A 14,494-nucleotide genomic window follows, 5' to 3' on the forward strand; every position below is an offset into this window, starting at 1 on the left:
TAAAAAAATAATTTATTTTTATATATTTAAATATTATAATTTAAAAAATATATATATACCTCTTTTTCTTGTGGGAAAGTTCCTGTTTTGACCTCAAAATTCCTATAAAATGACAACGAGGGAAACAATCCCACCTCCATTGTTATTCCAAAGCAGAGGGCTTTAGTTAATTTTCAATAGTTGGTTATAGGTTTTTTTTTTTTTTTTTTAAAGTTAGGTTGTGGGTTGCTATCAACTCATTGCTCATGCATGTGATTTCATCTCTAAAAGCCACGTTCATTCAATGCAGAGCAGAAAATTAAGAAAAATCAATCAAATTGAAAGGAAACATTTACTGCGTTGTATATGAATCCTCAATTTGATTTTTTTTCAGTTTGAACCGAAAATCAAATTGAGGATTCATATACAACGCAGTAAATGTTTCCTTTTAGTGATGGCCAATGGGATCGCAACACGTAGGCAGACTATTAATTGCATGAGATTTAAGCAATAACTATTGCTTGGTAAATTTGAGATATGTTCCTTCTAAAAAAATAAATAAATATTTATATAATAGTAATATTTACTGTACTTTTAAAAAAATTTAAATTTATTTTTAAAAAATATTATTAAACAAAATAGTAACGAAATTCAATATATAATAAATAAAATATGGAATTATTAATTATAATTTTATATTTAAATTTGATTTTCAGGTAAAACTTGTAATCATTGTTTAATTTTTTACTCAAGTATAATAAAATTTTGTATGATATTTCTTTTCGAGCCATGGGCTCACCGGATCAAGTTGAGAAACGAGGCTCCCATACCCAAGCAATCTCCACTCAGGCCTAGTATGGTTGGTAATGAGGTCGTCACGTGTCAGGACAAGATGCATCAATACCCACGTGTCAATCTGACCCGCCAACACCATCTCCCGTAAGCAACATCAACAGGTTGGGACATGAATAGAGGGAATGAGATGAGGAGATGCATGTTTAAGTAGAAAAAGAATAGCAGAATTTATAAGAAACTTAACGCAGCAGCATGCCCACGTGGTGCCTTCGACACTCTTCGTGGCTGTTTTGTGTATCTGTTTGATCATCGGTCGCTTGTTCGAGGAAAACCAATGGGTTAACGAGTCCATCACCACCATCAACATTGTATATTTTTCATCAACTCTTCCTCTCACGAATAAAATTAATTCTTTCTTTTTCTTTTGCAACTTTTTCTGTTGAGATTTATGTAAGATCATCTATTGATCTTATGTGCGTAATCATTTAGGGCCCTTTTGTTTTTCTTTTATCAGGGATGCATCTCTGGAATGTTTTTCTTGGTTCTGAGCAATGGCAAGACTTCCCACACATTGAGATTCAATGAAGATCTCTTCTTTATATATCTCCTTCCACCTATAATATTCAATGCAGGGTATAAGGACAAGTTTTCAATTTCCACATCAATCCTTCATCCTCTTGAAAGTGTTACTTCAGTAGTTCAGTGTGTAATTTGTCTGGTTCACTTGCGTCAGATTTCAGGTCAAGAAAAAGCAGTTCTTCCAGAACTTTATAACCATTATGCTGTGTGGGGTGGTTGGTGTTTTCATTTCAGCCTTCATTATTGTAGCTGGTAAGTTGAATCTATTGGAACTTGTTGCTTTTCAAGCCGATGATTCATTCTGTTAATTGCTTTCTGAGTTCCTACGTGTTTCTAATATTGGCGTAGGCAGCAGGTGGTTGTTTCCAAGATCAGGATTTCTTGGTCTGACAGCACGGGACCATCTTGGTGAGATCCTGCTGTTAGTAATCATATTATCTCTGTGTTCCCTTTACAAGTTTCTTTATTGCAAATCTAATGTTTGAAACCTCATCACTTCAGCTGTGGGAGCAATATTTTCATCAAACGATACAGTGTGTACAATGCAGGTCGGTTGAGTTTGAAAATGTTGTCTTTTCAAAATGTTCTGTCTTTTGTCATGTCCATCTTTTTTAATGTGGAATGCAGGTTCTTCGTCAAGATGAGACTCCTTTGCTATACAGCTTGGTCTTTAGGGAAGGAGTGGTAAATGATGCAACATCAGTTGTTCTCTTCAATGCAATACAAAAGATGGATGCTACAAGGCTTAATTCGATGAAAACCCTCCGCATTATTGGAGATTTCTTTTACTTGTTCTTGACAAGCACTGCTCTGGGAATCACTGTGAGTTTGGATATCTGAATGTCTCAAAGCAGCTTTATGATGACATTAATGCGTTCTTACATGAGGGATTCTAATTCTTGTCATATGTTTTCGCTATTTCTTATCGTGTTTAGATGATTGTCGCTTAATTTTTTGCTTTTGCTATCAGACTGGGCTTGTGATAGCATATATACTTAAAACCTCGTACTTTGGAAGGTAAATACCTTTTCATTATGCGCCAGAAGAGTATTTTCTCTAATTTTCTTTCCAAATTGTGGAGGCCAACTATAAAATGCAGAGACCTGAACTAATCCTGAACTATAAAATGCAGACATTCGAGCATTCGAGAAATTTCCCAGATGGTTTTAATGGCGTATCTTTCTTACATGTTAGCAGAAGTATCATCTGCCTAAACATTCATATACTAAGTTAATTAATTTTTGTATAACGAATCTAAACTACTGTTCCTTATGTAGCTGCTAGAGTTAAGCGGGATTCTCACTGTTTTCTTTTGTGGGATTCTCATGTCTCATTATGCATGGCATAATGTGACTGAAAGCTCAAGAATCACAACCAGGTATGTACGTCGGATGATAATGATTTCATTTTTGCACTCAGAGTATTCGGACTTCGATAATGTACCTTTCTTCAGGCATGTATTTGCAATGATGTCATATGTTGCAGAGACCTTCATATTTCTCTATGTGGGCATGGATACACTTGATAATGAGAAATGGAAGACAAGTAAGTTAAGGTACTGCTTTCCTATCTATTATTTAGCTTAGTCTTACTTAGAAATTGAGCATTCAAACATCTTGAAAGTTCAAACCAGTATATTTGTGGCAATTAATCTACACATAATTTAATTTGCTATCTGAAAAGAAAGTAGATAGAGAGGCATTTGAGTCTGCTGTGTTAGAATTTTGTGCTGTCTGATTTTCAGTTTTGGAACTTCAATGAGCATCAACAGCACACTAATGTTGCTAATATTGCTGGGAAGAGCTGCATTTGTGTTTCCACTCTCGGCTTTTTCCAATTGCACGAACAGAGGAAGAATATCACTGATTATGTTCGGACTCCAAGTTAGTACTTTTGCAAGTTCTACAATAACCTTTATTTTTCTTATAAAGTGTAAGGAACTTCCCGCCATTAACAGTTGATGAACTTGGAGCTTGCTGTATTTTTAGATAATTATTTGGTGGCTGGCCTAATGAGAGGGGCAGACTCAATTGCTTTGGCTTATAAACAGGTGTGCTTTTGTTTTATAGGAATTGTTACATTGTTTAAAGAATGAAATTCTATTGTAAGATCACTGAGTAATAGTTTTCCCTATTTTGTCTCTCTTGGCTTGAGGAAGTTCACATATTCTGGTTTACATGGAATCCAATCTATATGCTGCAATGATAACCAACACCATCATTGTCGTCCTGTTCACCACAATGGTATGTGAAAATCTAAAATGTTTCCTTCTATAATCTTTGTCAGAAAATTTGTAAGTCTAACTGAGCAATCTGTTTGCAAAGAACTGGACGATCAAAAGCAATTGTTTTCTTTGAAATCACTCTTAAATTGCATTTGACACTGGTAGTTCATTATCCTTGAAGTTTAACTAATAGCATGGTTTTCATTACAGGTGTTTGGTTTTCTGACAGAAACATTAATAGCTTATATGATTCCACAAAATGCAAATAACCAAAACAATCATCAGGAAATAAAGATACCCAAAGATGATGCGCGCCTACATTTGCTCTCACTCGAAGAGTCAGCCGCAACCAACCTACAACGTGCATCAGAATGCTAATAGAAAGCCCTGTCTATACCATACATTACTACTGGAGGAAGTTTGATAATGCCTACATGAGACCAGTATTTGGGGGTCCTCTGAGCAGTCACTCAGAATGCTAGGTATATGCTAATGACCATATGTTGATGCAGACCGATTTATATTTTTGACGAGTTATGCAGGATGCTAGTAGTGGAGATGCATTATTTCTCAGCTAAAACAGGTTAGTTTGCAATTTGCAGAATGCAGGCTTGGTACCCAGTATCAAACTTGTAATTGTCAGTAAGGAGTATGCGCCTCCTGTAATACGAGTTGCAGTTGCTAAACAAGTTTATTGATTTTGGAGATACATGAAAAAGAATAATATAGTCTACATAAAAAATAAAATAAAATCAACAATCAGCTGATGAAAGACAATTCTGAAAATAAAGTGATACAAATTAGAGCTGATGAATATCATATCAATTAGTTATCGGTCATAGTTATATTTAAAAGGTGATACAAATTGCCTGATGTTTCCAGGTCTCCGATATGTCACTATATGGGAGACAGCATCAAGTCTTATTTAATATGCTTTTTTTTTTCAGTCTCTGATTGTTTATTTATTAAACTGCTTTGAAAGTAGGAAGATGAGACATGAAATGCAAATAATAACTAGAAATTATAATTTTTACAATGCAATGTAAAAATTTGCAAACTCTGGATTAACAATTCCAAATTTCTTGTGGAGTCTGGGAATTGGTTGAAGAGCAAATGCCTAAAGTGTTGTTTCTTTGTCAGTCAAATTTAAAATTAGTTTTTTTTATCTAAAATATAGTGTCTTTTTTAAATAAATTTTATAAATAAAATAAAAATATCTCGAAATTTTAAAGCACATCACATATGTTGCACATTCTACATAGTGATATTTAGTGAAAAAAATTTTTATGTTGCTTATCATGTTTTTTGTGTATTTATAATTTATAATGATATTTTATATTTAAATGTTTATTTTGTTTAATATATGAAATTGAATGATGTACCAGCCAATAATCAGAATTCATAAATATTTTTAACCTTTTTTTTCAAGAACAGAAATATTTTAATTTTTTTTTAATTAATTATGAACACATTCATACATAGATATAGAAGATATATATTTTTTAATAAAATTATTTGATGTGAGATTCTGAAAGTTAAGTTCAGTTATTGAAAAGCAAATAGAAACCCATCGAATGGATTCAATTTTTTATTTTTTTTGGTTGAAGAAATAATTTTAACTAAAGGAAGGCAGTGTATGATTTCCACATTTGGCAGACAAATGGCGCCTTCTTAAGCTAAAATGTCCAAAGAACCACCGTCCGTGACGGCTCACCACCCGCCGCTCCAAGATTAGATTCGGATCCCTGTCCCCACCCTTTGTATGAAACAAAGATGATATATTTGAAGAGTGCAACGAAGTAGGTGACGAAAACAAATTATTAGGTGTGTGTGTGTATATATATATATATATATATTTTTTTTTTTTATAATTATGGGAGATTTATTTTTTGTATTATAATGGAAGAAAATATTATTTTTTTAATATTTTTAATAATTAGTAGGTAATTCAATCCATTGTTGACCTGCAATACACGTGTCCATCATTGATTGGCCCCTGGCTGGTACTCAGTAAAAGTTCCAGTAATAAAAAGCAGATTAATTTTTTTAGGGCCACAAAAGCACCAAAATAGAAAAATCATTAGTGGGATCCATGTTATTTGTTTCTTTATTTTTTCTGGCAAAACACATTTTGATTTTTGAACTTTCATTTTTTTTTATTTAATTCTATTTTTTTTTCAAAGAATTTAATTCTATTGCTATCATTGATTTCATTAGCTCTTATTTTTTAAATTTTTTTATAAAAATTTTAATATTTTCTTATTTTTTAATTTAATTATAATTTTAATATTGCTAGACTTTATAAAAAAAAAAAAATAAAGTTCAAGTAGGAAAATATGCTTTTAGCTTCTTTTTTTCTTAACAAAGAAGGGGCCTGCTACATCTTACCAGAAAGTTGGGATGTTGATATATGATATCTATAGCTTATATTTTAATTAATTAATTAATTAATTATATGATATCCCATATCATTTAATTTGCTTATTTATTTATTTTTCAAATCAACCACTTCTTTAATCATAAGAAAATCACTTTTCTATTCAATAATTTAGATAATGAAAGCCTTATTTAGTGACTGTTTCCTATTAACTTCTGAAATCTAAAACTGCTTTTTTACACCATGTAATGTAGATACTTAAAAAAATATTTTATTATTTTAATATTTTTATAATTAAAATTTATATAAATTTAATTTTAAAATTATTTTTAATAATTTTTAAATAATATATTTATAAAAATATTTTTCTCAATCATAATTTTAACAATAATATTAAACATATTTACAGTATTGTCAATAAAATTTCTATTAAGAATATTATTTTTTAAATATATTAATGATAAATTTTAAAAATTTAATATAAAGTTAAAATTTATGTTTTAGTTATAAAATTTTTATAATAATTAAATAATTTTTTAACAAATTTTCTCGAGAAATATTTTTTTAAAATATTTTATTTCTTAATTTGTTATTATTTTTTTTTAATTTTCGTTAAAAATTAGGAATGATAAGATTGTCGGACTATTTTTGTCTAACGTATGACCGGTGAGCCCAGAAGGGAACAAAGATAGTTACAGAAAAGGTCGAAAATCAAAAGTACGTGTCCACAAATTGATGAGCTGGCATTCTAACACAGCAAGTACACGGAATTACCGTGCAACTTGAGAGTACCAAAACGAGAATCAATTGGTTTCAAGTGTCAAGGCCAGTCTGCCATTCGCTGTTCTCGATGCAAAAACCGTTCTCCCATTCTCTTTCTCTATCTGGCTTTGCTCTCCCACGAAGAAATTTCAATCCATTCTGTCTCTAACAGCTTCCTTGTCCTTCTTCTTGCCCTGTTTAGTACGTGGATAAATATATGTATATGCTTATGTATAAATGGTTCATGAAAGCGGCTTATAGGTTTTAACGTGAATCTGTTGTTTTTGGACATAGGTATGCAATTCGGGGTTCTGTTTGATTTTACGTTTTCTTTATTGGGTTTTAGCTCATTCTTTTCATTGTATGAGGAAAACTTGGTTTCCATATATTATTTCCATGTTTATTACTTTTTCGATTGAATATTATGTTTATTTTATTGGATTCTCTTGTCTACTCTATTTTGTTCATGGGTTTTGATTCATTTTCTATATTATTAATGAAGCACCAATAATTAAGGATCACTTCGTCATACTTTTTCGGTTTGTTTATTTACATTCTGGGCTTTCTTTTAATGAACTCTCAAATGTTTATTTTATGTCCAAGGATAGAGAATTGATGTTTGGTGATGTTTGTTTTATGTTCAGGGATAGAGAATTGATTTTGGTGATTCATGCAAGCTATGTCACCTACAAGGATAATTTAATTTGTGGGTTATTGTTGTTTGTACGTAAATAGGATCTAAATTTGAGTCTTTGATTGGTTTTTGAACTCTAATTTCAAAGACTCTTGAGACATTTTTGTCCACTTTGTCTACCCTGGAAGATCAATTTTGAGAATAGTTAGTGTTCTCCGCGTTGGCAATTCGCGGAGATGTCGAGTTATGTGGGTGTTCATGTCTCTGATCAATGGCTTCAGAGTCAGTTCACACAGGTTGAGCTTCGCAGCCTCAAATCAAAAGTAAGTTTAGAATGAGAATTATTGAACTTTTGCATAATTTTTCTTTCATTTTAGAATGAGAATGTTACTTGATTTACGTTTATATTTTTGGTGGGTGCTAGTTTACATCAGTGAAGAATCAAAATGGCGAAGTAACTGTTGAAGATTTGCCTCCTTTGACGGTGAAATTAAAAGCGTTTAATTCGATGTTCAATGAGGAGGAGATTAGAGGGATCTTGAGTGAGTCCTTTTCTGACATGAGCAGCGAGATTGATTTTGAAGGCTTCCTCAGGGTGAGTCATTTGTTTCAGTTTCCTTCTTTGTTCAGTGCCTCACTAAAACATGACATCAACATTGGAATGCTTCAACTTTAACTGTTTTGGGGTTATCAGCGTGGAAAGTTATATTCTAATGACTGCCCAGAGGTGAGAATGGGAGATGACATGCTTTGTGGAATGGGCAGGCATATCTAAATTTGCAAGGTCGAGCTACTGCAAAATCAGGGGAATCAAAGCATGCTTCATCTTTCCTCAAGGCCATGACAACCACTCTTCTACACACCATTAATGAATCAGAGAAAGCATCTTATGTTGTTCATATAAACAGCTATCTCGCAGATGACCCATTTCTAAAGCAGTTTCTCCCCTTAGATCCAGCCTCAAGTGATTTATTCAATCTTGTGAGAGATGGAGTACTTCTATGGTATTTAAGCAGGGTTCACCTCATTTTTTTTTTTTAATTTTGTTGTGTTCATGAAAATTGATAATTGCAGGACATGTAATTTTATATTGTGTTTGGATTCAGCAAGCTTATCAATGTTGCTGTGCCGGGGACAATAGACGAACGAGCTATCAACACAAAACGGGTTCTTAACCCATGGGAGAGGAATGAAAATCACACTCTCTGCCTCAACTCTGCTAAAGCTATAGGCTGCACTGTAGTAAACATTGGCACTCAGGACTTGGTCGAAGGAAGAGTAAGTTTTTTCTAGTTCAGATTCTCATGTGCATTATTTCTGATCTAAGAGATTTCTTTTTATTTGTCTGTTTGCTCGTTTGTTTTGCAGCCTCATCTGGTTCTTGGGTTGATTTCTCAAATTATAAAGGTATGTATTTTTTCTGATATTTATTTACAGAGTTCAATTCCCTTTTAATCAAGTATGATGTTCTAGAAGATTGTAGTATTTTCAAAATAATACTACTGATTGGCCTAGTAAGAAATTGGATTATTTCTTATCTTGTACTTAATTTTGTCTTTTACATCAACTGACTTGCTGTGGTAATATCAGATTCAACTGCTAGCAGATCTTAGCCTTAAGAAGACACCTCAGCTTGTGGAATTAGTGGATGATAACAATGTAATGAAATGCTTTTGGAATTTTAAATTTTCATGATTTTTTTGTTAACTTTTGTTGTGCTTTGAATAAAATGGGTAATTGCTTCATCATTAATGTGTCCTACAGGATGTTGAGGAGCTTATGGGCTTGGCCCCTGAAAAGATTTTGTTAAAATGGATGAATTTCCATTTGAAGAAATCTGGCTATGAGAAACCTGTCACAAATTTTTCATCTGATTTGAAGGTAATGCTTCTTCAGTGGTGTATCTAGTACCAATGACAATTTACAATGTAAGTTGTATCATGAGATGAGTGTTTCTCTTGAGGCTTGAGTTTAAGGCATGACTGCGTTATATGGAATGGCTGAAGTCTTAGATTAGAATTCTACCTTCTAGGAAGTATGTGGGCAATTGGAATATTTTGGTTTTCATCTGGAAAGGGATCAGAAATTACGCTTCAATGATGTTTAATTATTATTGGATTTTTCTTCAGAGCATAAGCATAGTCACAATCCATCTTTGTTTATCTATATGAAGTTCAGAACTTATAATTTGTGGTCCTCCCTTTCTCAGCTCGCTTTTTAGATAATTCCTTGACTGATTTTCTTTGCAAGCACAAAAAGAAAACCAATGCACATTATGATGCTTGTAATGATGTCTTTTGGCTATACATGTGTAGGATGGAAAGGCTTATGCCTACCTGCTTAATGTTCTTGCCCCAGAATTCTGCAATCCGGCTACATTGGATGCCAAGGACTCTGTGGAAAGGGCTAGTCTGGTACTTGACCATGCAGAGAGAATGGACTGCAAAAGATATTTAAGACCAGAAGACATTGTTGAAGGTTCACCAAACCTGAATCTCGCATTTGTTGCACAAATATTTCATCAAAGGTGAGAAATGAACAATTATGTTCCATTTCCTTTTATTGTATTGCAACTTTGGATCAAGTTCTTTCATTTCTTCCCTTTGGTAGGTAAACATTGCATGATTTCAGTAAGATTAAAATTGCATAGTTTTACACTTTAAAGAACTTATTGGCATGTCATTTAGACCATTGTTGTAAATATCAGATAGAATCAGTTCATTTAAAATGTCAAATCTGCAAATCTTTCAATTTTTATTTGTACCTTCATTTATAAGTGTAAGATTTCAAGTGTATTGCAGCTTTACTGTTTTTTTAAGTTATCAATGTCTCGTAAGTGAAATGGTTTTGCAAAAATTCTTGTCATGTGGTTGACAAAACAGTAGCTGTAAAATGCTCTATTGTCTGTCCAAGATATGCCAAATTTGTGATGGCAAAGTACTTTTTAGAAAGTGGACATACTGATCTTGCATGTTTATTTCTTTAATAATCGTTTAAAACAACTAGTTTATTTCTGTTATTTAAGGTTTAATGGTGGTGTTTCAGTATGAATTGATTTTTAGTTTCTATAATTGATCTCCTTGCGTCAACTAGATTATACCCGCCTTGTTTTCCTTCTTCAAACTTCGGTAACAAGCTATTCTGCTGAATTTCTTTCCTTTGTCTTTTTCCCCTCTCAATTTCTCCCTTCAGAGGGAAATCATTCTGTTCCTCACTCTCTGATCATAATTTAATTTTGCAATTGATAGCGAATGATGTCTTCTTGCAGGAGCGGCCTTTCTACAGACAGTAAAAAGTATTCGTTTGCAGAGATGATGAAGGACGATGTCCAGACATCTAGAGAAGAGAGATGCTTTCGACTGTGGATCAACAGTCTTGGGATTGCTACATATGTTAACAATGTATTTGAGGATGTTAGAAATGGGTATGTTCTTTTTCTAAGCAAAGAAATTTATTTGACCAAATTTTATTGTGAAGCCTGTGTTACCAATAGGAAAATAATATTATAAATTCTACTTTCATTTCATACATGGTTCTTTTTTACATATGGTTTCTTTTTTTTTTTTTTTTTTTTTCGTTGGTTATGCTACTACACTACTCCTTCGTAGATGCATAATCTAGCCAGGAATTGACATAGTTTTTAATACTAACATTGAAACTATTGAAATCATAAACTTGACTATTAAATGATTATGCATGCAGATGGCTACTTTTAGAAGTGCTTGACAAGATTTCTCCAGGATCAGTTAACTGGAAGCAGACATCTAAGCCTCCAATCAAGATGCCATTCAGAAAAGTAGAGAACTGCAATCAAGTGATAAAGATTGGGAGTCAATTGAAATTTTCCCTTGTTAATGTAGGTGGAAACGACATTGTACAAGGAAACAAGAAGCTCATTCTTGGTAATGTCCTTAATATAAACCTTGTTATATAGGTATTGATTACAGTTTCTGCAAATCTGCCTTTATTTTATTTTTTTGTTTTGCTGGAGTTATCTTGCCTTTATAAATTTGCCGGTTCTTATTTGAACTTGAAGCCTTGTAACTTATGTTAGGCCAAATGTTTCAAAAAAAAATCCAAAAGTTAGCACTTGTGTCACTTTGGCCCAACCTTTCAATTGTGCCAATTCTTTCCTATTTAAACTTTGGGTTGTTATTGAGGATTATAGCCTATCCCTTGTATTAATTTCACCTAGGGCAACATCCATCATGTTTGGATGTAATGTGGCATGTTGATATGTCCAACTAGGCAATGACTCTTAAATACAGGTTAGTAAAAAAAAATAAAATTAAATACTACAAATGCGATAAATGTTGACATGTCTATTTTTTGTAAGATACTAATGTGGCATTGGCATATCTATTTTGGTATTGTTATTGTATTAGATGTCTGCATGCCATTCTGTGTCTGTGTTAGACTATGAAATGTCCAAATAAGGCTTAATACAAAAGATGGCCACAAATGACACTACTGCTTCAGAGTTCGGGGTATTACTTGACACTTTGAAAAGCGGGGCTAAAATTCACATTGACACTAAATTTTGGAATTTTTTTGTGGGGAATTTTAAGTTATGAAATTAAATGATATGAAGCTGTTTTGATATGGAACTTCATGATGTTTCATATCATTGTGTAAATATCATAATGCAATGGAGTGGGCCTAACTCATGCCCAAAAACTAGCTAAGGGGGGAGGATTTCCTAAGTTTTTATAAGGGACATATTACCTATATACCTAACCAATATAGGATACTTAACATACACCCCTCACGCCCAGGGCTAACACCTGGGGCATGAAACACTTGTTGGGGGGCCTAACACCAATTAGGGAGGTTCTGATACCATAATATAAGAAAACAGATCAGATCTAACTCACCCCCAAAAGGTAGCTTAAGGGGGAGGATTACCCAAGTTAATGTACCTTATTTGTACATTTTAGAATTTTGAAAAATGAATTCTGCATACATAGGATGATGGACATCGTTAGTTTTGCTTTTGAAGTTTCACTTATGATGCTTTATGATCTCGGGACTTGGCTTTTGTTCTTCTCTGCTAATATGAATCAAAGGGAAGTTTCCTTATCTGTTTTATGCTCTGGCACATCCAAATTTTGTTTTGTGTGTGAATAGTATTTTGCACATAAAGTGACATCTGTCCTTTTTCCCATTTATGCTTGTTAAAAATGTAAGATAGAATCAGAAGCACCAGAAATATGGATAGCATAATTTTCATGTCTTCCAGTTCCAAATTACCTCAATAACCTAGAATTTCCATTTTTATTTTCTACTGGCTTATAATGCCTTTGAATTAGACCTGAAAAGAAAAAGCACTTTACCATTATTAGACATAAATTTACTCCAAGTGATTCCAGTATATCCTGTGTTTTTTCTATTGTGAATTTTTGCTCTGTGCAAAATCCTTTTTCCAACTAAAATATCTGTGTGCAGTGGTCCAAATATGCATAAAACTTACAAGATCTGTTTCAGCCTTCTTATGGCAGTTGATGAGATATAACATGCTTCAACTCCTGAAAAACTTGAGATCTCACTCACAAGGGAAGGAAATAACTGATGCTGATATTCTAAAATGGACAAACTGCAAGGTTAAAAGTACAGGCAGAACTTCTCAAATCGACAACTTCAAGGTTAGCAAATTTTGGCATTTTATCTTTTTGTTAACCATCATATCCCGAACCCGTGGACCATAAATATTACATGGTATTGCTTGTTCTGAACTTTTTCAGGATAAGAGTCTGTCAACAGGGATGTTCTTCCTTGAGCTTCTTAGTGCTGTGGAGCCAAGGGTGGTCAATTGGAACCTTGTTACCAAGGGTGAAACTGGTATTCAAGTTTGTTAGTGCCGTTATTTTGGTCCAGATTGGAACAGTGCTCTTTTATTTTTAATCTTGCTGTTTTCTTTCCTAAAATGCCCTAGAATATGTGGAAAATACTGATGGCAATTTTTTTCTCCTTTCATTGATATCTAGATGATGAGAAGAGATTAAATGCTACATACATAATCAGTGTGGCAAGGAAACTTGGCTGTTCCATTTTCTTGTTGCCTGAGGATATCATAGAGGTAAGAATTTTATCTGTGGTAGATTGCTAAATTTGTTGGAATATACATTGGGGAGCTCTTAAACAACTACTTTCCATGCCCAATTTGTAACTTTGGCAAGCCTAATGTGATTGGGAAGATTGTAGCACTTCCCGAGAAATTAACGGAAACAAGTTTTCACCAAAACTTGCAGACTTGCAATTTCTTTCCAGTCTACAGTTTCTAATTGCTTTTGGAGATAGAGAAAAATGACTATACAACTATTTGTTGATTAGCAGTCCTGTTGTTCAAGTCATTTTAGATATTGCTTCATTAAATGTGGAAAATTTATACAATGTAACTTGATTATTGCTGTTGTGATGTGGTGGCAGGTAAATCAGAAGATGATTCTCACTCTTGCAGCCAGCATAATGTACTGGAGCCTGCAAAAGGCAATGGAAGAGGGAGAGTCATCTCCACCGCCTGCTAATGGCAAATGTGCCATTACACCTGATGTATCTCCAGCACGCTCTATTAGTGGTGAAGACGAGAACTCCTCCCTCGGGGGTGAAGTCTCAAATTTAAATATTGATGATGCTGCCTCTTATACAACTGTCTCCTCACAGATTGAGAGTGAAGAAGCTCCTGGAGGAGAATGAATGATGAAGAGGAAGGTTTTCTACAAAATTATATTTGGGTTGAATTAGAAGAAAGTGAATATACAATGTGCAGCCAAGTCTACTTATATCCTGCTTTGATGCAAAAGCAAATTTGAAAACAAGAGGGAAAGAATAGATCTTTGTAAAATTGCTTGTTGAGAAAGAAAAAGAAGCACGATTTCAACATGTTCATCGATCCTTCATTCGTTATGTAGGTTATACTGTTAGATATATTCTTTTGACATAATCTCATTTTCTTGCAATATTTAGTTTGATCATAAAAGTAGATAGAAACTGACTCTAGTGTTGGTTAAGATAGAGCAAGTGAAAGTTGTAAATGTGGCATTTTTCTAGTTAATTTGATATGGATGGTTACGTGAGTCTAGCTAGCGACGACCATGTTCTATCAGAAAGAACTACTGTGTGGGCTGTAAACTTGCATGAGTTGATT

General features: G+C 33.3%; 2 protein-coding genes across 3 annotated transcripts; both read left to right on the forward strand.

Moving 5' to 3' along the window:
* The first annotated feature begins 433 nt into the window (after window positions 1-433).
* LOC110665196 (sodium/hydrogen exchanger 4) lies at window positions 434-4,070 on the forward strand. The gene is given in 19 exon segments (XM_058146211.1): window positions 434-455; window positions 967-1,142; window positions 1,289-1,407; window positions 1,508-1,605; window positions 1,702-1,761; window positions 1,855-1,901; window positions 1,981-2,175; window positions 2,324-2,370; window positions 2,486-2,552; window positions 2,631-2,731; window positions 2,807-2,908; window positions 3,098-3,236; window positions 3,342-3,354; window positions 3,357-3,403; window positions 3,512-3,524; window positions 3,527-3,543; window positions 3,546-3,596; window positions 3,788-3,944; window positions 3,947-4,070. Coding segments are annotated over 19 exon segments (1,584 nt in total). The 3' UTR covers window positions 4,060-4,070.
* A 2,695-nt stretch (window positions 4,071-6,765) lies between these two features.
* On the forward strand, window positions 6,766-14,428 carry LOC110665195 (fimbrin-1). 2 transcript variants are annotated; one of them, XM_058145327.1, is made up of 16 exons: window positions 6,766-7,010; window positions 7,361-7,409; window positions 7,498-7,673; window positions 7,775-7,945; window positions 8,116-8,354; window positions 8,457-8,628; window positions 8,719-8,757; window positions 8,941-9,009; window positions 9,115-9,231; window positions 9,666-9,877; window positions 10,619-10,774; window positions 11,053-11,252; window positions 12,835-12,992; window positions 13,092-13,188; window positions 13,335-13,426; window positions 13,777-14,428. In XM_058145327.1, exons 3-16 carry the CDS (start codon window positions 7,587-7,589, stop codon window positions 14,041-14,043), a joined length of 2,076 nt encoding a protein of 691 aa, XP_058001310.1. In that variant the 5' UTR covers window positions 6,766-7,010; window positions 7,361-7,409; window positions 7,498-7,586; the 3' UTR covers window positions 14,044-14,428. The 2 variants fall into 2 exon arrangements, with proteins under 2 accessions (XP_058001310.1, XP_021680902.2); XM_021825210.2 differs by having other exon boundaries at window positions 6,827-7,010; window positions 7,361-7,673.
* Window positions 14,429-14,494: the final 66 nt, after the last annotated feature.

The sequence above is a fragment of the Hevea brasiliensis genome, chromosome 4 (assembly GCF_030052815.1).
Source record: "Hevea brasiliensis isolate MT/VB/25A 57/8 chromosome 4, ASM3005281v1, whole genome shotgun sequence".
Classification (NCBI taxonomy): Eukaryota; Viridiplantae; Streptophyta; class Magnoliopsida; order Malpighiales; family Euphorbiaceae; genus Hevea; species Hevea brasiliensis.

Excerpts from the sequence above, each read along its gene's own strand:
- LOC110665195 (XM_058145327.1), top strand. The coding sequence starts at position 7,587 with ATGTCGAGTTATGTGGGTGTTCATGTCTCTGATCAATGGCTTCAGAGT. Across the intron at positions 9,010-9,114 it reads AATTAGTGGATGATAACAAT|GATGTTGAGGAGCTTATGGG; the intron begins GTAATGAAATGC and ends TGTGTCCTACAG. Across the intron at positions 10,775-11,052 it reads TTTGAGGATGTTAGAAATGG|ATGGCTACTTTTAGAAGTGC; the intron begins GTATGTTCTTTT and ends TTATGCATGCAG.